Raw genomic sequence first — 22,066 nt, 5'->3', positions numbered from 1 at the left:
CTAACCTATCTCAGGAAGCAACAAGCCAGGTTATGCAGGTAAAAACTGAATGCTTACATACTTACGTAGTTACTAAACGGAAGAGGAAATAGGAGAACAACCATTTCACCATAAAAACCAGGAAGACAAAGGAATTTTGCCTGCCTAGTGAACAAAATATGAAGGTAAAAGGACTGAACAATAAATTTGAATTTTAAATATAGGAGAATGCTTTCATACAGTGCAAAAAGCTGATAAATTATTAAATTAATAACTACTATAAGCACCAAGGAGATGGAGGCACGGGCAGCTAACATGTACTGATCACCTTGTATGAGTATTTGTCATACAGAAAGAGAATCCACAGTACTTGCTCACATTTAAAGTGTCTAGGGTAACAGAAATAATATAAGGGTATCAGACCTGTAGCCCTTAAGTAGTTAGTAAACTATAAACTGTGTATAAAACATCCACATGCTCAAAGAACTGTGAAGCACACAGAAACAAAGGTACAAGAAGCTGAAATAATTAATTTTGACACAATGTGAGACCACGACCACCTATCAGACAAAGTTCTTGCTCCTGTTTAAGGCTGATCACAGCTTAGTTGGTCACAGGATATCCTGAGTTGGAAGGGACCCATGAGGATCATCAAAGGCCAGCTCCAAGATGTGTAACTGTACAAACTACAAGGCACATAAATGCAAAAACTTCAGATGCTGTCAAGTGCTCAAGACATTACAACAGAGATCTTTTCTACTGCCCTTCTGCAAGGCTTATTTTAAACAAACAGTGATATTGAAACATAAGCAATGGAAGAATGCACAACAAAGCTGGCAAGATCTTATGGGCCCAAACAGTAGGTAAAGGGCTCGCTTGTTTACGCATGGGCACTTCTTTTTGCATGGAAATACAAAAATGCTCCATGGCCACCATCACTGTTAATGCAGTCCCATGTGGCAAATGAAGCGGGTGTGCCTTGCATAAAATGCTATTACTGAGTTGTGCAAATATGATAAAGAACAATATTTACATGCCATTTACAAATTACAGCTATTAGGAAGAAGCAATATAAACACTTAGGAGGCACATTTTTCCTACCAGGAACCTGTAAGAAATGCTCAGACAAGAGAATTGATTCAAAGTTTACTGCAGTCAGAGACTTCCCATGCATTTTACTGGGCTTTGGATATGCACTTAAATCACAAATAGCTTTGTAGACGAGAATAAGAACATTATACTAAAGAAACAAGATAATAAATAATGAACTAAAAATTATTAACCTGGAAACTACAAAATGCATTTACTTGTTATGGAATGATTTTGTCTATTTTGCAGCATTACTCTCTCCTTCTTCTGTCTTTGGCAAACAAAGGAGACACTGTTGCACTATATATTTATCACACACGAATTTCTCCATGTCCATAACTGACTAGGAGTCGAATAAGAGTGTACAAATGCATTATAATTAAAAATTCTTCAATATGACAAACACAGTTATGGACAGACCACAAATACGATATGTAGGACTTAAAAGCTTTTTACAGCTCTAGGATTAAAAGTCTGGCTCATTAACAACTAGTAAGCCTCTTACTGTTATTGTCAAGCATGACATCACATATTCACTGAATTCCCTTTTCCCAACCTAACTTAACTCCAGGCCTGCTGCTACTGAGTTATTACAACTAATATTTGCAGAAGAAAAACAAAGAAAAGAAAATTCTGTCATATATATGTGTGAACAGCCTTGACCAAAAAACACATTTAGAACATTATGAGTTTGTCAAACAAAATCTTCACAAAAGTAGCATCCAACTAATATGTTGACTGTTTCAGAAAACCCTATTTACACAGAACCTTGTACAAACAACACAGCCTTTTGATTTATTAATTATTCTGTAACTACAAAATGCAGTTGCACTTGGAAGGTTCAAGCAGTCTACTGCTAAAAACTCATTGTAAAAACTGGGATAGGAAATGTAAGCAAGCTATGTAACATTTTAACAAAATCTCAATTGATGCTGATAATTACATCATCCGATTTCAATGTATGATGTTGCAATGTATGCCCAGGTGAAATTAAAATTTCAGCAAATTCTGCATACAGACACAGTACAAATTGAAACACATTCAATTCCACTGTATTGAATGCAACTTTGGTTGCTAGGCAGGAAGAACCATGTTTACACATTCCAATTGGCTGCGTCCCCCAACAGCATTAGAAACAAAAGATACCCCTGAAATTCAACACCAAAACCAAGATAATTATTGCCAGCAGGCAGCAAAGAATTGGCAAATGCAATTTGTCCACACCTTGCAATGAAGTTTAAGAAGTAAGCTAAGAAGTCAGTCCATCCCCGAGGTGCATGATTTCTTTCAGAGGTTTCAGGTAGGTATATTTCTAGTGTATTGCTGCCAAAATGACTAATGACCACAGTGCTGAAATGCCACCACCTGAAAAATTCCACAGGCCTATTTGTTCTGCATTCAGATCCTCAATTTCTTAGTTGGTAAGAAGTTTCTTGGCTGACTAGTTACACTGAAGTTAAAGAGCTTCCTAACAATGAGAATAAGCACAGTGTAGCAATCAGCTTTAGAAAGAAACTGTTTTAAAAGACAAATAATTCTTGCTTGAGAAAAGAACAAATCCAACTCAGTTACACTGAGATAATAGATAAAGAGCCCCACATTAATAGAGTAAAAAATAATTTTGTTGGAAGATTCTATGCCATTTCTTGATCAAGATGAACCACATGGATGATTGTATTAAACAAACAGGCAGACTGGGACATGTCAGGATATTTAATAAGTTCTGCAGAGTTTTGGTTCCTACTGTTGTGCTAGTTCCTCATGGTTATTGTGATACTCTGGCTCTGCTGTAGCTCACAAGAGATTTATTACAGAGCTCATTACATTCATTTGATACACTTTAATTAAAATATTAATTAAAGATAACTCTAGCAAGGGACCTGGGATATATTGTGTGAGATCAGATTCACAGAATTACATGTTGCTTCTCATCTTCAAATGCAGACTCTGAAGAAGGGCTGCCACACAGAAGCAGGCTTCCTACTTTATCTGCTGATGATAGGGACAACGTACTGGGTTTTTCAAGGTCGTTCTTAAACTGAGAACTGTTTGGGATTTATGCTTTACTTGTAGTAAATTTCCATTTGTTTTGATTGAGAGTCCCAGAAATTTTCAGGGTTGTAAATATCTGAATTATAAATTATGATTCATTAATAGATATAAAAACCTTCGCTGTAGTAGGCTTTTAGAGCAGAGAACATGCAGCTGATGCTTTTACATAACCCTGTCCCTCTAATACAAGCTATTCATCAGTGGGATCAGAAATATTTTCCCTTCTGAATAAATCTAGCAAACGCAGGCAGCAGATATGCGCAGAAAAATTAGAAGTTGTAAAGGTAAATTATGAGCAAATTACAATGTGGCTTCCCTGTGGATTTCAGAGTCTTTGGAAGAGATACAAGTACCAATGCCTGGGCATGTACACACACATACATACACATAAACAAAATCAGGCCTTCAAATTACCTGTAGTAGCAATTATTTGGAACATCATAAGAAATGGGACTCTTATTCATCTTCTGAAAGCATAAATACAGACTGAAAGCATATGTTATATTTGAAACATTTACTATCGTGTTCCTTTTGAACTCTTAAGAGTACACTAATGGATGTGCCAGAAAAATATCAAAGCATAGATGACCTAGAATGCCCAGTGGCAAAAGGGTACGTTATTGAATGTGAATTAATGGATAAAATGTTCTGAAAGATAATTTGATCTGATTAATAAAAGCAGGAACAGACAAAATCCAGAGTATCCTCAAAATATTCTGAAAGATAATGGAAACATAAATTATCTGCATTGTTTTGATAAAGAAGCAAAGGTACTAATTTCAACACTTACTTGAAGTCATTTGTTGGCTTGGACCTCCCTGCTACAGAAAACTTGTTAGTAGAGGGGTGTTCCTTCTGTCTTCTCCCCAAATGATGTTACTGGCATTTGCTCTTCCAGCTGGTGCCTGCTGGCAGTGCTACCACAGCTGTGGGGCTTGGCACTCTGCCAGCCTTATGTGTGTCATTCTTGGAGTCCCCAAATGGCTGGGCTTGGAAGGAACCTCCACAGCCTGGTCCATGGCCTGCCTCTCTCTAACACGCTCCATCGTACGCAGTGACACAGGTATCCGTCTGTCCTCAGTGACACAGCTATCTATACACAGTGACACATCTGTATGTCTATACACAGTGTGACAAGATCTTTTCCAAGCCTTCCCTTCTCCAGGCTGAGCAGTCTCCTCGCTCTCCAGTCCTCTGCATGCATGACAGACCCTCCCAGCCCTTATCCATCTTTGGTGCCCCCCTGAACTCACTCTGGTGACTTCGTGTCTTTCTTACGCTGAGGAGCCCAGAACTGGATCTGCAGTGCTCCAGATGTGGGTTCACAGCATGGATTGTTAATAAACTGTGAACCTCTAAGGATCTCAGTAGAAGTTGTCATTAAGGACCATGAATTAAGAAGGCCGGCAAAGTTTTTTTTGGATTGAATCAAGACTGATTTGAAGGTAGGCCAACCATTTAACTTAGCCAGAATGCATCAAAAACCAGTAACTTCTAATGAAAGTATTGTTTGAATTCCCCAAAAATAATAAAACTGCTTCTGCTCTGAAGTAAATATAAAGGATAACATTTACATCACTGAATTATTTTTATATCTGAAAAGGTTCCATGTTTCATTAGACCATTTTGACATACAAAAATTTAGATACCAATTTATGCAACAATTTAGCCATGCAAGTATCAAATCTTACTTTTATATGCTTATATTGCTTCTTGTCTTTCATTTGCTACACTTGGCTTTTGTTGCCAATTAAATGATCGAATCAGTGCCTTTCTCTCTGTGTCATCTTGATTACACAGCAGCTGGAGCAACGGAGATGGCAGAGGGACACAGGATAGCTGCAATGCAAGTAAATACATAGGGACCAAAAACATGGGAAAAGTAAAAACCAGTATTCCCTTATTTTCATTCAGGTCTCTCTTTGGCTTCGCATTTGAAAGGAAAGCTAGACTTTGCTATGATACTGTAAAATAATTCAGAAATCTTTGACAAAATTTGGTGTCAAAAAAGGAAAAATCTGCTTTCTCACAATAGAAAAATTCACTGGTCTAATAAAGCATTGATCTGTTATTGTATTTCACATATTGAAATAGGAATAGAGTCGCTTTAGCTGTCAAATGGTTCTGTATGTCAGAATTAAGCAGTCCAGTGTTTAATCAGATAACAAATTCCTAGGAATGGGAAATACTGTTTTATTCACAAAAACATAGAAAATATCTATTTACACCTTGATACCATGCATCTTTGTGCTGGTGGTTGAAAACTTCTTCCTGATCCTGTGGAATACAAATTCATACCTTCAAATACGGATATTCTACCCTTATCTTTTCCAAACATCACACATTGTTACAGTTCCCTTCTCACTCCTTTCTGGTAGCAAACACGCCTTCAGATATTAATTACTTGGCATTTATACTCTCTTCTGCTAGCTTTCAAGTCCACCCTTCACTTAAAGCAAGACTATATTTAAAAAAACCCAAAAGTTTGTTCACAATAAGAAAAGCTTCCACACCTTGATAATAATAAATCAAATGAAGCAAGAAAACACTCTCTGCAGAATCTGAATAGCTCAGGAGAGCTTTGCAATAGATGGCTCCTGTGGATTGGTCTTCTAACACACTGTCACATGGTCATTTGACACTTGTATTCCAATTAAGAGAGCGCTCCTAAATAGCTACAGAAATGCTAATTTGACATGACTATGATGCATACAGAAAATTAGGGGTAGCAAGATGTTATGTTATTATTACATCTGATTCTTTATAAGTTCTTTATACTCTTTTCTTGAAAATCAGCACTTTGGACCTCCTACATGTTGTACTAGAAAAAGATAATATGGATCAGTAACTTTTTCTTTTGTTGTATTGAACCTATGCCTAATGGTTTTTGTTTTTACAAGACTTATTCTCAGTTCATTCATGTAAAAATTCCTATTTGCATTTTAAATTATCTTCTGCTGTAAGTAACAAATCTATTTATAAAGATTTAATAAGGGGATGTGGAGGTAAGTAGTTCTGGAAGCCTAGCCTAGTTAATCATAACATTGACCTGAATAAACATACCTTTTAAATGATGGTATTTTTATATTGCTATAAATCTTCCTACAGATAGCTTCATACAATTTTTAGAAAACCTTATATTTTAGGGAAAAAATAGTTTCAAAGTGTTATCATTAAATGAAGGAGCATATAACTTTTTTTCCTTATTTAAAACAAAGAAAATTAAGATTGTGGCCTGTGATTTTCTATATGTAAGTATTAAGAATCAATATTGAAGGACCAAGTATGAGTCAAATCCTAGTGAGTTTGATCTAAGACCAATCGCCAGTACAGTCTGAGTTTATAGGCCACTTCAGGTTTTTTCTGTCCACCCCTGCCATTTAATTTATTTATTCCTTTCTCCATCCTTATTTTAGTGAATGTTAATCTCTGACATTACTCAGCAAACAATGTTCTTCACCTGACCACTCTAACTCACTAGTACAGGACCTGTCACATCAGGAAAAACCCAAAAAACCTCTCAACAACACACTAGGCAGGCACAGCTGATAGAGAGCAGTGACACAGCCTGGCACATCAGGCCATGTGTGTGATGGGCACAGCAGCTCCCAGGAGCCATCAGCCAGGGACAACAAGGGCCACCAATGGCACCACCTGGTGATCCTGGTGACTTGCCACCCACACCAGGAGGCACAGCCAGGCAGACCATGCATCAAAAAATGGTCTGGAGGCAGGCAAATCAGGCAGCACACCTGATTCACCATCAGCTTTCGGGAGCCTGCAGAAGACAGCTAAACTCCTCTGTAGGCTAAACTTCCATCAGGCAGAACTACAACTGGAACTTCACTATGAGACAGAACTGTGGAAACTGAGCTGCCACTTCATTTCAGCAGCATATACATGTATGTATACTTAATCTGTGCATTTTTTGCTTCTTGATAGGATATTTCTGATTATGATAAACAAGTTTTGCAGTGCAAAGAAAGCTGCTGCTTGCCTGCCTTTGGAACATACAGTGAAAGTAACTTCCAGGCAGAAATCAGACTCTTGGAATATTAAAACAGCAAAGTCCAGGAGAAGTCTGAGAGTACAATTATGCAAATCTTATTAAGCATTGGTTTGTTTCAGAATAGTTAAATTATTTCCTAGCATTGAAATTATTCTGTGTCAAACTGCATCTTTTATTAGGACTTCCTACATCATGGAGTGATATTACAAGAAAAATGCACAGGTAATATTCCAAAGTGGCTGGTATGAACTGAGCTACAAGGAAAGGGAAAATAAAGAATTAGACAGACCACAATGCCTAAAGGCCTCGTGCATTGTTTGTTGTCAAACACTAATAGTCTAGTTTGATGTTTTTCAGAGTGATGTAAAACACGTGGTAACCTTTGCCCATTCCTTACTCTGGAATTCCCATGTACCAAATGCCACTGAGGCAGAGCAGCTTCCCTGGGATGGCTGCCAGCACTCTGAGTACAGCTTGCTGAAAATAAACCCGGTGCCAAGAAGATGCAAAGGGTAATCACTTAAAGGGAAAGATGCCATCAGAGGATTAAGCAAAAAACAACTACAGCAGAGAGAGAGGAATATATGTCTTTAAAGTAAAAAACAAACGACAATTTCAGAACAACTACTACAGTTCCTAGGGCTTATTTCATTAGTTACAATAATTTCAGGTGCCTGTAGGCAGGTTTATTTTAAATTTGTACTGATTTCTTCAGAATGATTAGGAATCTGGAATCTAGACAAAGGCATAGCCTGATTTGCTGATGTGCTAGAGACAAGAAGATGTCTGCCAAATTCATAATCCTGCCAAATTAATTTATTTATGCACAAATACTTGTTTGGAGATATGGCAAAGGCTTTGTAACCCCACAAACTGTTAGATATTTGTCTCTTCAAAGTAAAATGCAGTAGAAATTAGCTGTCAGAATATTAACACAGAACTTACTTAAAACATGTAAACCAGCAAGGCCTGGTTGATAAAACAGGAGAGCAGGATTCTTCTTCTTATTAGACTCAGATATATCTAAGTTGAATCCTAAAATTGGAAACAATACTAATTTCTTTATGTAACATAGCCCTCTTCCATACATGGAAGATTGCCATGAAGCCAAACATGTATAAAAAGACAATTTTTATGTATAAAAAGACAATTTTATTTATGTCTGCCAAAACTGTAACATGCAGTTTTTCAGGATACTCTGACAGCTTAAGTATGCAGTTAAAGACATGGTCTTTCACCTTATGAGTTTGTGTTAGACCCTAAATTCTTTTTCATGTCTGTATTTAATAACAATTAATAGGTGAAACCTTTCATACTGATATAAATTATAGAAGGATATAGAAACTCTTCAAATACATAGATATGTTTTGCCAATTTTCCAAAGCAGACTTTCTAAAACTGATTTAGTAATAGAGAAATCAATTGTTGGTACTGTGCAATGGTATTGTCAAGACCTGCACAGACATTGGCACTTCCTCAGTATTTAAACACTCCTAGATGCAAAGCTATTCACATAATTAAATACATTGTTAAAGATCTAAAACATTTAAAGTATTTAAAATCACAGTTCTTCATATGGAAAAAAAAAAGAATGAGCATATTCTTGCTCTTATGAAACACATTATTTGCAGGTAATGTCACAATGACTTTTATTTCACATATCAAATAAAATTGCCATAACAAATTCTCAAAGACTGTGTGAATGGTCCAGATAATTGCATGCAATGGGAAGTTACAGGGTGAACCACTGAGGTTAAAAAACATTCTGGAGCAAAAAAATAGTGATTTTCATTGTTTCTTTTTCTTAAAGGGCAAATCTTTACCTTTCCAACAGTCTTTTTAGGTTTTGTTCTGTTTTGTTCTGTTTTGTCTCAAGGGTGAATATTTCCAGTACTCCATAAATCTGTTACATTTCATTCGTAGTCTCAATTACTCTCTTTTAAACATGTGATGATTTCTTTGAAAAATAGGGAGAAATATTTGTTGCATTTGCAAAGGGAAGTGTTGAAGAATATGATAATCCTCAGTTTCTTAGCAGCTCATTTTGAAATTTCACAGAAATGTCTCGTATAAAATCTTTATCTTGATGCTGGAGACAGCCTGTATGTCACCACAGACATCCAGCCCACCACTATAAAGAAATCTGTGTAAAGCTGGACCCAAGCCCTTAAGTACAGCTGAAGTTTAATAGACTAAATTTTTTTAAGAACAACTTGTGTAAAAATACTGGGGGGTCAAAAGATTAAGAGTTGATGGAAACAAGGAGAAACAGGGCTGATATGGACTTAATGACAGCAAATTTAGAGTCAGCATCAGATAGAGGAAGGTGCATTACTACAGACATTTAAGATAGCAAGATACAGTGTGATTTCCCCCCCATCATTCTCTGTATCCACCCTTTCCCATTTCTTTCTCCTTGACTCTTCCATCCCTGTCTGCCCCACCCTGCCTGCACAGGGAAGCAGAGCCGGCACTTTTGGGTCAGAGACAAGAAATTCTCTGTGGGAGATTCTGCTCATAGCCTGAGCTGTGCCCAGTGATGCTGAGCAAAGCTGCACTCTTAGCAGAGCTATGGGATCACTCCATTTGGCATTCTCTGCTCTGGGGGTGCCTATAGGAATCAAAGCTCCAGGGTGTGTGAGGTTTCCACTTCCCTGCTGGAACAAGTCTGTGCTCTGGGTTCAGAGGGAGATGGGCACAGTTTGTACTCAGGGTGCATATGGTAGGTGAACTAAACACCTCCCTTTTATTTTTTTAAATAGTGAAAATCAAATAGATACATGAATTCATTCTACCCTCATTTCAAGAATTCCCAATCCCTACTACACAGAGCAATTTGCCATAACAAATTATTTTATGAAGTGGCAAGTTTCCATAGTAGAAAACTCTGTCAACATTAACTGCTTAAACAAATGTTTGATTGTTCTGCAGTCAAATAACTGGATTCACAAAGAACAGAAAGCATAAGTATTGTAGTTAAACACTAAATGATTTCTGAGCTAATTAAAAAAAATTCTGAGTTTGAAAATATGAAATGACAAAAGCTTGAATCTCCAACTTTTACAAGATTTATGCACAGAGAGGGAAGCCATTTCTAGAAAGCAACCTTTAATAGATCTGCATCTCTACCTGTGGGGAATACATGTGTCTTATTTAAATGACTATTACTGATCTGATTTACATTTTACATACAATATTTTCTATTTTCATACTCTGCTGCTGCTGCAACACACTTTGCAACGTAGAGCAAGAGCCTTAAATAATCTCTTAGCTCAACGCAATTTTTCCTAGGCTAGCATTTCATTTGGTATGAGTCTGAACATGATATCACGTTCCTATTTGGGATACAGAGTCTCTGAGACCATATCTGCTTGCCTTTCTCCCTTTCACTCTCTTATCAGCCACAATCAGAAATGCTTCTGACATCTTCTGATAGATGAGGCCATACCTTCTTCTGAAGCCTGCCTGCAGCACAGTGCATTGACCGCCTGTAACTCTGCTCACAGATCAGAAGGACAGTGCACTTGCAATGGTTCACAATCAGAGGAAAAAAGATCCTTTTTCCTTTGATATTTCAATTTTTAAAAAGTTAGATAAAAGATTCTTTTTCCCTAAATGTAGTAAGATAATTTTCAGAAGTAGTAAGCAGTTGTTGTGAATGTAATATAAAATATGGACAGGAGAGTTGCAATTTTTAAAATGAGCTCCCAAAACATTTCAAAGAGGGTAAGCTTGAAAGTTCTGAATCTGGCCCTTAAAAGACTCTTTATTAAAGTCAAAGTGTTGGGGTGACCAAGTCAAGCTAAAACTCTTTCTATGCCTCTATTTGAAAAACTAATAATGGTAAAGGCTCTCTTAAAAAACCCAATTTTTGCTTCATTCATCAGTGTGTTCAGAAACATCCTCTGTCTATATGAGGGTTTTCATTAACACAGCTTTTTATACTAGACTCGGAGAAGAGTGGATGCCATTGCATGCATGAAACATGAAAAATGCCTTATAATTTTTAATATCACAATTTAGGCTGACACAATTTCATATATGCCTGGGCTAAAACTAAGGCCATTTCCTTTACATAACTGACTTTCCAATGCACACCAGAGCAGATTGCCCAGAGAGATTGTGGAGTCTCCCACACCAGAGATATTCAAGAACTGTCTGGATGCAATCCTGTGCCATGCACTCTAGGATGAGAGCTCCCTGCTTGAGCCAGGAGGCTGGACCAGACAACCCACTGGGGTCCCTCCCAACCTGACCCATTCTATGATTCCATGAGCTCCTCTTCCAGCTGCAAGGAACTGCAGGAACTGCCTGAGGTTCACGGGAAAGACGCAGAGGGACATTAATTTAGTAAACAACCTGTGTGCTCAGCAAGTACTTGATTCTGAAAAGCAGTGAGGACAATTTAAGGGACCAAAATTATAGCACCCCTGGTGACTTAGTAGAAACATCTGGTGGTGGGCTGACTCTCCATAAAAGCTTTTCTGTTCTGCTTGTCACTGAAATCTGCAGAATCCTATATCTCAGAAACATCCTGTCATTCTCTAGGTTGCATTTTATTTGTTGCCAGCACAAAAAAATAAGAAATGTGTCAAATATCAGGGTAAAATATGTCGAATCTCATGTCCCAGGAAGAAGTGTTATTCATATTTGAGGTTTTAATGTAAATTAGCTAAACCAATTTTTTTCTCTCTGCTGCACTCAAGTGGCACTTCTCTGCAGAACTCAGTTGTGTCACAGTTTGGATCCCTGTTTGCTACAGAGACTGACTTCCTATTGCTACTTTATAAATTAATGAATGTCTTCTCTACTTGCAATGTGGACAAGAACTCCCTGGTTCAAAGGCAATAGATTTGCTTGTGTGGAACTTAATAAAGTGTAAAACAGTTTAGGTAATGAAGGAGTTGTTAACATCAGATTGTGACTAATTTTCTGTCTGCTACTAGGAGTAAGAGTATTATTTCCCATGCCAGAACCTATAAATCAGGGTGGTGAAAATATCCTTTTAAGATAAGTGTTCTCAGGAGAAAATAAGGGTTGCAGATTCACAAAGGAGAAATGCCCTTTAATATAGTATTTTAGAAAATGTTTCTAGAAATTGATGAATTAGTTCAGAGGCTTCTGAAATTCTCGTAAAGTCAGAGCTGAAGAAGTTCAACTCTTGAAGTATTGTCACCAGGTGACAATTAAAGTGTGACGAGAAAGCACTGAGACTTCTCTGCTAATTATTTTCTACATCATAAACATCAGGACCTTTTCAGACATTTTAGAAATTGGTTTGCTTGTTGGCAAACTAATTTGCATCAGCTATCATAAAAAGGTTCAATGCCAAGTACAAATTGAAATGGAATGATTTTAGCTATATTTTTATGTGAAATAGTTTTCACTAATACTTAGAAATAGCAGAAGTCAGCTCCAGCTGGTTCACATTAGTAGTAAACATGATTAAAATTTTTACAAATTATTATCCAAGTGGTGCTCTAAAACCATGAATACCAATTTAACAATTCTAAGGTAGTGAGACCAAGCTGTAGGGGAGTATTAGGCGGTCCAGATAACTGTGACGTTGTCCCCAAAGATGCTTTCTGATCAGCTGACACATTAAAGCATTATAATTCTCCCTTTGTCATATTATGGGATTTGAAACAATGAAACAATGTTTGCTATGGTGTTTAAGTGAAAAATAAAAACCCAAGCTGAATTCCACACTCCTTTGCTCTTCAGAGAAGCCCTGAAGGGCTGAATTTGGGGAGGGATGAGAATAATAATAATATACCTGTAGTGAATATGAAAATCTCTTTTTAAAGCAAATGTGTTTCATAGTTTAAAAAAAAAAGGGCACTCTACATACAGATCTTCATGCAAAAATAATCTATTCAGCATTATAGGGATCCTATAAATAAAATATGGGTTGATGATTTTTCCCCCACTTACTTTGAATATAAGAAGCAGAAGTAGAACTAAGTCGGTTCTACTTAGGTAGGAGAGTGAGAAGAGGATTGCTGAAACATTTGGAAATTAAAGGTTTCAGAGATCTCTGAGCTTTCAATTCAGGTGCTATAAAATAAAAACTAAGCAGATACTTCAACATGGTCACTTGGATGGTCACCAGAACTTCACAGAATCATCTGTGAAGTTAGAAGAGACCTTGTTAATCATGTAGTCCAACCATCCATCACTGACCTCTGCCCACGAGCAGTCACCCAAACCAAACAATGCCCCTGTAGCCCTCAGTCCTCACAAGCAAGATGGAATGCTGCAGTAGTGGTGAGATGGCTTTTCCTCCTCTGTAAAATACATCTGAGCTTTCTTTTTAAAAACAACTGTTCATTGGTACTAAAGTTGTTCAGAAGGAGGTGCTCATTGGAAGAAAACACCCATCAGAAAAGTTTATTGGGTTCAGGACAGAACTCCTGGAGCTGCAGGTAAATGTCTGCCTCAAACCGCCTTAATTAATGTGCCCCTTCAGCAGTGTAGAAGCTCAAGTTCCACACTGGGGCTAAAGCTGGGGCAGTGGAATGTGGGTTGCCTCTATGAGGCCCCATGAAGACCCAGCTCAACCCTCAGTGGACACTGCAGTGGTAATCCACCTCAGGAAAGACTGATAGAAGCAGAGAAGGAACTGGAATCTTTTCTTCCACACCTTCTTGAAAGCACCAACAGGCTACTGGCTACTTCTGTCTGTCTGAAGTAGAAAGAGAAAACATTTCCCAGGCAACCTCTAACACAGAGCAATTTTTCAGATCCAGCCATTTCATTTAGAGACTAAAGTGAATTTTAGCTTTTTAGAAAGCCTGGCCATTTCTATCAGCTTTGATGATGATATATAGGATGAACGTCATTCGATGTTCTCATGTTGCACTGGTGTTTGTTACCATACTATTACAGAGGTTATACTTTGGTAGTGGATAGGATTGCTATAGTTATAGTTTCATGGTTCAAGGAGACAGCATGTTACAATCCTACTGCATGAAAATTTTCTTGTGATACAGCACAGTGCATGTTGGTTCCTAAACAAAATTACTGTTTTCCTGTTATTCCTCAGCTTTTAAAACTATTACTTACATAGCTGTGTTCTTAAAACAGATCATGGTCTGTTCTGAAAACAAGCAACATCAGCCCCTTCTGTATTACAAATATATAAAGTTTTGCAGATGCTAGAACATAAGCTAAAATTTAAATGTAGGGATCTGATTTCAAATAAAATCTGGTAAACATTTATTTTCTGTGAGAAAGGGAAAGAAAGGGAGGTTAGAGTGTCATGGGAGGAAAAGAATGCATCACAGCTTCTGTGGAACCAGAAAGGCAGCCCTGTGGTACCACACTGCTGAGGAAGTTGTGGAAAACTGGTATGAAACAGGTATGATGCAAGGTAAATGACCCTAAAATTTGATCTAACCATTGAAGAGAAGGAATGCATTTTAGTCCTGAAAGCTCAGTGTGTCTGATCTTTAACAGGTACAAATGGATGGAGTCCTATTAATCTTGGTGGAATCATGACGTTTTACATGCACTCACAGCACTCCAATTAGAGTCTTGTTTTTATCTTTTGGTTGTTTTGCTTTTCAAAGCAGTCCTAGTAAAACAAACCAACTGTGCACTGGAGGAATTTGCTTGTTGAAGAAATACATTCCAATTGTATCTTTCTAACTGATAAAGTTTGCTCAAGAAAATTATTTTTTTAATGAGAGAATTTTATTTAGTATTGTAAGAGCATTTTCAAGTGTTTTTTAATAAGTGTTCTCAGATCTGCTGAAGCAGAAAGCAACTCGCTGTCCTTCCAAGCCCTAAACATGGAAAGTTCCTCTCTTTCCTTCATAAATCTGTGCAAATTCTTCTTTATTAATAAGGAATAATTATTATTTTTCTGGCTTTCCTATGGTCTTCTAAGGACCATATTGATTAAATGGAGATACACTGCCTAATTACATTTATGATGGCCATTCTGATGCTAATTCAACATTGTTATTAATAGATACTCAGATGTTATGGCAGCGTGTAAAACAAAAATGACTCTGCATAAGTCAGACAGAGCCAAGTCACATTTCAACATTTGAAACAGAAAGAGCTCTAGAAAATACTCTTTTTCAACATGGTTTTCAGTTCACACAAAGCCAGAAGTGTTCTTTCTTTCTTTCTCCATGAAAGTGTCATGCATCTGTTTTCATCTCTCTGGGTGTCTGTGTGAGGTCTTCTCCCCCATCCCAGCAGCCTGGTATGCACCAAGCCCTCGTTCTGTCTAACCTTCTCAGAGGTTCAAAGCCAAATGGTAAGTTAAGGAAAAGGCAAAACCAAACATCAGGTGTTGGCCATCTTTAGTGTCCTTCAGTGTGCAGCTGCACCCGTGTTCCTCCACAGAAATACGAAGCAGATTCTGTCCTCTGGTGCTGTGCAAGCAGAGGTCCCTGTTGTTACTCTACACCTGGATCACTGTACATAAAGGGGAAAATAGCTGCACCCTGTGGATGACAGCTGAATTTTTGAGAAAGTACTGAGGCGTTTCATGTCAATACGTGTTTGTTTGCACAGCAACCACCTGGGGATCCACACCTCTTTCACCAAGGGATGAATCCTTGCACATTTGATAGTAACTCTGACTCCTCGTATTAAAACAAGCCCCAGAACCTAGCCAGTCTTTACATGCCCTCTAGGCAGTGTGTTAAGTTGTGCAGGGGGAAAGAGAAGGAATAAGAACCTAAGCATACGTTTCCTTTCTTGCAGAAGTAATAAAGGGCAGCTGCCAACAGGAGCAGAACTGATCACACAGTAGATCAATACCACCCTCTGGGAGTTTTCTAGTTAAGTTGATGTTTCTTAATTTCATTTATACAGTTGTATATTTCTCGAAGACATTCCCGAGTTGCTGCATATTCAGTCAAAACGTGCCTCCCTCCTGCTTTATTCTTTGAAAGGTAATGACCATCCTTCCCAAAACACCTTTCCTACATACAGAGGAGTTAGTATCATAAACCCTGCCATGAACAACCATGCAGAAAATTGTATACAGGTCCTGACAGCAGCTGCCCCACAAACGTGTTTTTATGCCACCGCAACAATTAGCTAAACTTAATTTGACAGGAGATTCTCTGCTCTTCTTTTCAAAACCTTACACTGCCAGCATTAACACACACCGTAGTGAGATATTAGTTGGTGAGTTTTCTCATACCAGAAATTTTTGTGGGTAACTAATACAAACCTACCAGCCACAGAAAAAAAAAATGCCTCTGCAACTGTTTCCTTCAAAATATTTGTTTCTACTTTTTAAAAAATAACTTACTCAAAGGGCAGTAAATCTTGCTGCTTGTATCTGAGGGCAATTCTTCTTTAGCTAAAATGTAGCAAATTTGTCTCTGTGCGACTGGAAGAATCCTAACTGTTCATGTCCCCCTGTTAAGAGGAAGAGATCATCAGCTATGTTTATCCATCCAGGCAACCTGGGTATCTTATTTGGCTGGACAGCAAGCTGGCAGAAGAATATCATATGCCACCACAAGACTATGTGACTTAAATAAGTAGCTGAACTGAATTCTTATCCATCCTCACTCACAGCTCCTACTGGGAGAAAGAACAGAATAAAAAAATACAACTCCATAGTATCCTTTCATTAGTTTAGTTTCTCTCATTTGACACTGTTTACACACTTAAAAAATAGCCCTGGACTTTCCACTTTTCAAAGAACAGAACAAGGGCCAAATATATATCAAAATTACTGCATCAAAGGACTGATGATATCACACCTCTCAATGTGTGCAGAGGAAATGCTTAATTCACTCAACTGCTGGTTTTTGAGAATTGTCTCTGCCACAGACTTTTCACTCACAGTTTTGTCACTGAAGCCTGGCCTCTGGAAATATACTGTTCTATCTGATCTGCCTCTGATTTGTTAATTTTATACTTTAAAACTGGAGGCTTTAAAACAGCCATCATTACCCCAGACCTGAGCACTGTGAACCCTTGCAATACATCTTCTGAATCCCACAGTCTATTACAGGATAACAGAAATGACAGGGTTCAGAGCTTCAAATACTGTTTTCTAATGCAATTTTTTTGGGATGGCACTGTAGTAAGAATAATAGTAAAAATTAAATTTAACAGTTCTCCACAGTTTCTAGGATGATATAGAAGAATTCTTTTTGCAGAAAAATCTTCACAGAAGTTGTCTTTGTGTTTTCAAACTCTATGAACTATGTAAACAAATTGTCTTAAGTACAAAAAATGCATTCTAAATCTCTAGTATTTACACAAAGATAATACTTCAGATCTGAAAAACCACCACTACTGTCAGAAGGCATGTTATTTGGTTTCCACTCATTTACTGTGAAGCACAAAATGTTTCTATCAATCCTTATCTGATTGCATATGTGGTACCTGGCACTTTGACCCATCTTCTCAGAATTATTCATCCTTAGGTGCCAAAATTGATGTACCTGGTGGTAGCCAGGTAAAGAAAAAACATCAGAACTCCTGAACTACTTTTGTACACTTAGGCTTTATCTGTGTCCCACTGTTGTCAGGGTATAAACTCTAAAGAATATCAATTCCACACCCTGAAGCTTGTGACTGAAAAGTGCAAATTCCACACTAGAGGTAAAGCCAAGTGTTTCACTGGAAGAGTAAGAACTGATGTCCCTGCAAGAGTAAGCCAGCTTGCTGGCTGAAGAACAAGAACGATGAATTTCATACTTCTGACATCTTCTACCCAATATGGATCTGAGAGGAGGAATACTGAACCATCATTTGATTACAAAAGACTTAATTTTGTTCTGGCAGCTAGCAGGACCGCAGCTGTCCCTTTCACTTTCACCCTGTGACAAGCACATGGAATGCTGTAATAATTTCAAGCATGAAAATGGAGTAACAATGTGATGATGAGCAACACTGAGTAGCTAAGAATTCCTATTTACATGGGATATCTTCCTGGCTGCACCACATGACTTGTTATCTGTTAGCCCAGAAACCAGACCCAATCTCATCAAGAGCATGTATCTACCTCAATATGAGGAGAAATTAAGTCTCAAATATTTTTTATTATTAAATAGAGATGTGTCAGGTTTTACTCTGTTGACACTAATGGCTTGGTTAATAGCTGGCATTTTTGCTTCATGCAGCTCCTATAATGAAACTACCAGTACAAGAGCAGTTTTTTGCCTGAGATTGCAAAATTACAAGAAAACCATATATGTGTCATAGAACACCAATTTTCAGACCATTTCTCATTAAAATATGCTTTAGCTATTGGTAGAAGAACCAAGTGATGAGTGAAAAGGAATCACGTATGATCAAATGTCTCAAACATACATCATACTTGCAATGAAGACCCTGGAAAATCAGTCTGCTACCATGACTTACCTAGAAGTCTGGTAAGAGCAAGCAGAGGGCTCATTTCCTCATTTTCAGAAGGGAAAAGGACATAAACAGGGAGAAAAGGACATGAACAGGAGCAGCTGTTATAATGATATATTTATATACTATTTTACACAATTAAACATTTTACAATTTTAAAAAGTGATCTGTAGTATATTGGATTAGGCTCAGCAGACTCTGCCTTGCTCTGATGGAATCACTGGAACTTCACTGGTGAAAACTCCTGTCCACCCTATGGCAATTAACTCAGAAGAAGCAGCCATTCATAGCCCATGAAACTTCTGCAATACACAATTTTTTGGAGACAATGTGAGTGCAAATGTCAGTAAGTGTTTTGTCCACTGCAGAGAGGCCAGCCTTAAATTTTATTTTCTCTAGATGCTGAATTGAGATTGTTCAGAGGAAACACCGCAAATAAACTTTTCTTACAAAACCAGCAAAACTCATTGCCTCAGCTGAAGTCCACTTACCAGATTTTCTATTGGTACCACCACTAGTAGCTGCTACGGAACACAGATGCACCAACATGTAGACACAGAGCTTAAACCAAAGCTTCCCTAAAACCCGTTTATCAAAATAAGTGCATAATTTAATACTCAGAAATTATTATAAACGAATATCTTACAGATTGTCCTTTGGAAACTTGAATATATTCATGGTGACAGGGTTTTTCCCTACAGAACAGGTTATAGTCTCTATAGGCTGAGACACACTCAGTTAAATTTACAAATCAATCACCTAACCAGCACTCTGTTAGCCTTTCTGAACTCGAGCCTAGAGAAGTATTACTTTAGTTTTTGAAAACAGCTGGCAGTTCACATAGTAAGAATTTGGGGAGAGCTGGGGAAGAGAGAATGACACAGAGGTTACAGAATAACAGCTCACCCAGCTAAGCTTGACTTCAGGGTTTTGGATATGAGAAAAGATCTTCCTGCATCTTCAAAGAGATGAGGCACTACAGAGCTTATCTGTGACAAACCTCTTTGTTTCTGCAGTCATCAGTGAAGATACAGCAAAGGAAATGGAGGAGCTGCAGTTATGCATTTGCAATACACAAAGTCCTTGTTTTCCCACTAGGCACTGCAGAATAGCAATTGTCCATTCACAGCACATAGCACATCCTCTGCATTTCAGAGCTAATATTTTTGCAGTCCTTAAGCTAGCATGCTTCAGCCTAGTGTAGTTAATGTTTTTAACCCTATGGGGTACACTGCAGGAGAAAGGTGTGCTCATGCTCTGTTCCTTGTTAAAGGAATTGGTTTTTTAGGTATAATTTTTTAAGTTAAACTGAAATATTTTCAAATTGCCAAGGATTTATATCTACAGCAACATTTCAAACAGAGCTATGAAAAGTCTCTTTCCACAAATCAGAAAAATATGAAGATTGCTGGATATTGAACATACCTGTATATTAATCCAATTAACAACAGAAATCTCCTGTCTTGGCTGGAGTTATTTTGAAGACCGCTTGTATACACACAGACACACAGACACACACACAAGCTCTGACAAGTGGCTCTTCCTCTTGTAATTTAGAATCACACTCTTGAAAACAATGTTAGTTTGATGGCAGCAGTTGCTTTCATTTACTGCAGCACACACTGCCCACTGTGATGCTGCAATACTCATTCAAGGCAGATCACTGGCTCAAACATGAATTGAAGCTATATGCTATCAAACAGATGCCAGGTTACATCACTTCAACTCCTGAGCAAATTCCCGCTTTTCTCTGCTTAGGTAGCAAAAGCTGTATGAAAACTGGTGTTAATATATGACAAGCAGCTCTCTCCCTTCCCAGTGGGGATCTGTTTCTTAGTCAAAGCTCAGGCTGCTTCTTAATTTTGAACTTTTGAACCCAAACCAAGTAAAGTAATCTAAGCATGTATTAAAAAAAAATGAAAAAGCAGTACATGTACTCCTAAAAACGAAGCTGATATTTTTTCTGCTTGACCTGTTTATTTCCAACTCTTCCTCCCTCTGCTCTAACTCTCAGAAAAAACTCACAGCCCCCTCAGGATAGGAACAAGTTTCTGTTTTCTTCTTCCTTCATCTAAGCCAGACAAGTCCCAGGTCTCCTCTCCTGCCACAGAGCAATAGGAAAACATACAGAAAGAAATCAACCACACTTTCCCCAGCAGGGTCAGAAAGGACTTCTACAAGAGATTATTTCTGCAATCTTCTGTAACCATCAAATGGTTAAATCAACATAAGTCAAAATTTTCATCTAGTTTGAATAAAGAGAAAAAGGGACGAAATTCAAAAAACGGTTGCTGTAGTAACAATCACCAGCAAAAATCTTTTCCACTAAATAATACTATTATCTCCCTCTCCCCCTCACAATTTTAGTTCCCCTTCAAAAAAAAACAACCATGCCGCTTCTTTTAGATTTGCCGTACGTACCTCAACCATTAAACAAGACATTTAACCATAGTGGCAGCTCTGTGACCTGTGAATGCCGTGAAATCTCTGAGCGGTGCAGCTTGTTCATGAAGACTTGTACTGCACAATCCAGCAACTGCATCCAGGATTGGGAATAGAAATGAGTAACTAAAATAATAGGAACTAAAAAAAAGAAAAAAAATAAAAGAAAAAGAAAATAAGGAAAAAATGGGAAAAAAAAAGGATTTTTTTTTTTAAGAGGGGGGGGAAAAAAAGGAAAAGAAAGGAAAAGGAAAAGAAGACCTCCCCAAGTCCCCCAAGGCAGGCAGTGAAACCACCTTAAGAGGCCAGGCGGCTCGGGCGGCGGGCGCACGGAGTGCCAGGGCAGGGCTGGGGCTGCGGCAGTGTGGCCGCCCGAGTCAGGCCGGCCGGGAGGCGCTGCCAGCGCCGGGCGCGGAGCGCAGAGCGCAGAGCGCGCCCCAGTCCCCGCCCCGCTGCCGCCAGCGCCGCCGAGAAGCCTTCGCTGTTTGTGTTTCCTCGTTTCGGCAGTGACGTCAAAGGGTTTAGTTTTTCCTCTGCATGTGCTATTAATTTTAAAGGACTACTATGGGAGGAATGGGGCAGTGATTGAGGCAGGCTACCCTAGGCGAAGGAAGCCGGAGTCATGATTTATCTGTCCTGGGTTCAGCTCAGAAAGATTTTATATCCAGAGGTACTAGAAAGATCCAAAATATCCTCACGGCGTGGGGAAAGGCTATAAATATGCTAACTTATATCGAAGTATTCTTAAATATACACAAGATGTTTTCCAGGGCGAGCTGGGTAATCTCTATGGGTCGTGGTGCAAAATCAGACCTGATTCTGCCCTCGCCCCACAGTAAATCAGGAACTGCTTGTCTAAGTTCAGCAGTGTCACACCAGTGTAAACCTGGCTAACGAGATAAGACTGAGACTACTGTACACATCCTTTTTATCAGTCAGCAGGAGCTACGCTGCAGATTAGCAAACTGCTTTCCTTGCCCCATCCGAGTCACGGATGCAGTCGCCCTGCAGGGCTGATCCGGGCAAACAACTGCTCCTTCCACCAGCAGCCCAGCTGTGCTTGCCTCTGAGCTCTGCTGTGGGCCACCAGACAGCATTTTATTTACTACCAAAGTCCACATCAAAAGGCAAGAGGAAGGTAGACCTTGGCTT

The 22,066-nt window shown here is 38.4% G+C and overlaps 1 protein-coding gene across 2 annotated transcripts in view; it reads right to left on the bottom strand.

Annotated features, from left to right (window-relative positions):
* Positions 1-21,304, bottom strand: part of PDE7B (phosphodiesterase 7B) — a 166,185-nt gene extending 144,881 nt beyond the window's left edge. Inside the window, exons 1-2 of one of the 2 annotated variants that reach the window (XM_058019799.1) lie at positions 21,211-21,304; positions 20,894-21,008 (exon numbers count right to left, since the gene is read on the bottom strand). In XM_058019799.1, the coding sequence (XP_057875782.1) occupies positions 20,894-20,914 (21 nt within the window). In that variant the 5' untranslated portion in view covers positions 20,915-21,008; positions 21,211-21,304. Of the gene's footprint in view, positions 1-20,893; positions 21,056-21,210 lie in introns of both variants that reach the window. The other variant, XM_058019798.1, reaches the window with a different exon arrangement.
* Positions 21,305-22,066: the final 762 nt, after the last annotated feature.

Source organism: Melospiza georgiana, chromosome 3, assembly GCF_028018845.1.
Source record: "Melospiza georgiana isolate bMelGeo1 chromosome 3, bMelGeo1.pri, whole genome shotgun sequence".
Lineage (NCBI taxonomy): Eukaryota > Metazoa > Chordata > Aves > Passeriformes > Passerellidae > Melospiza > Melospiza georgiana.
This window is presented reverse-complemented; position numbering and strand designations above follow the sequence as displayed.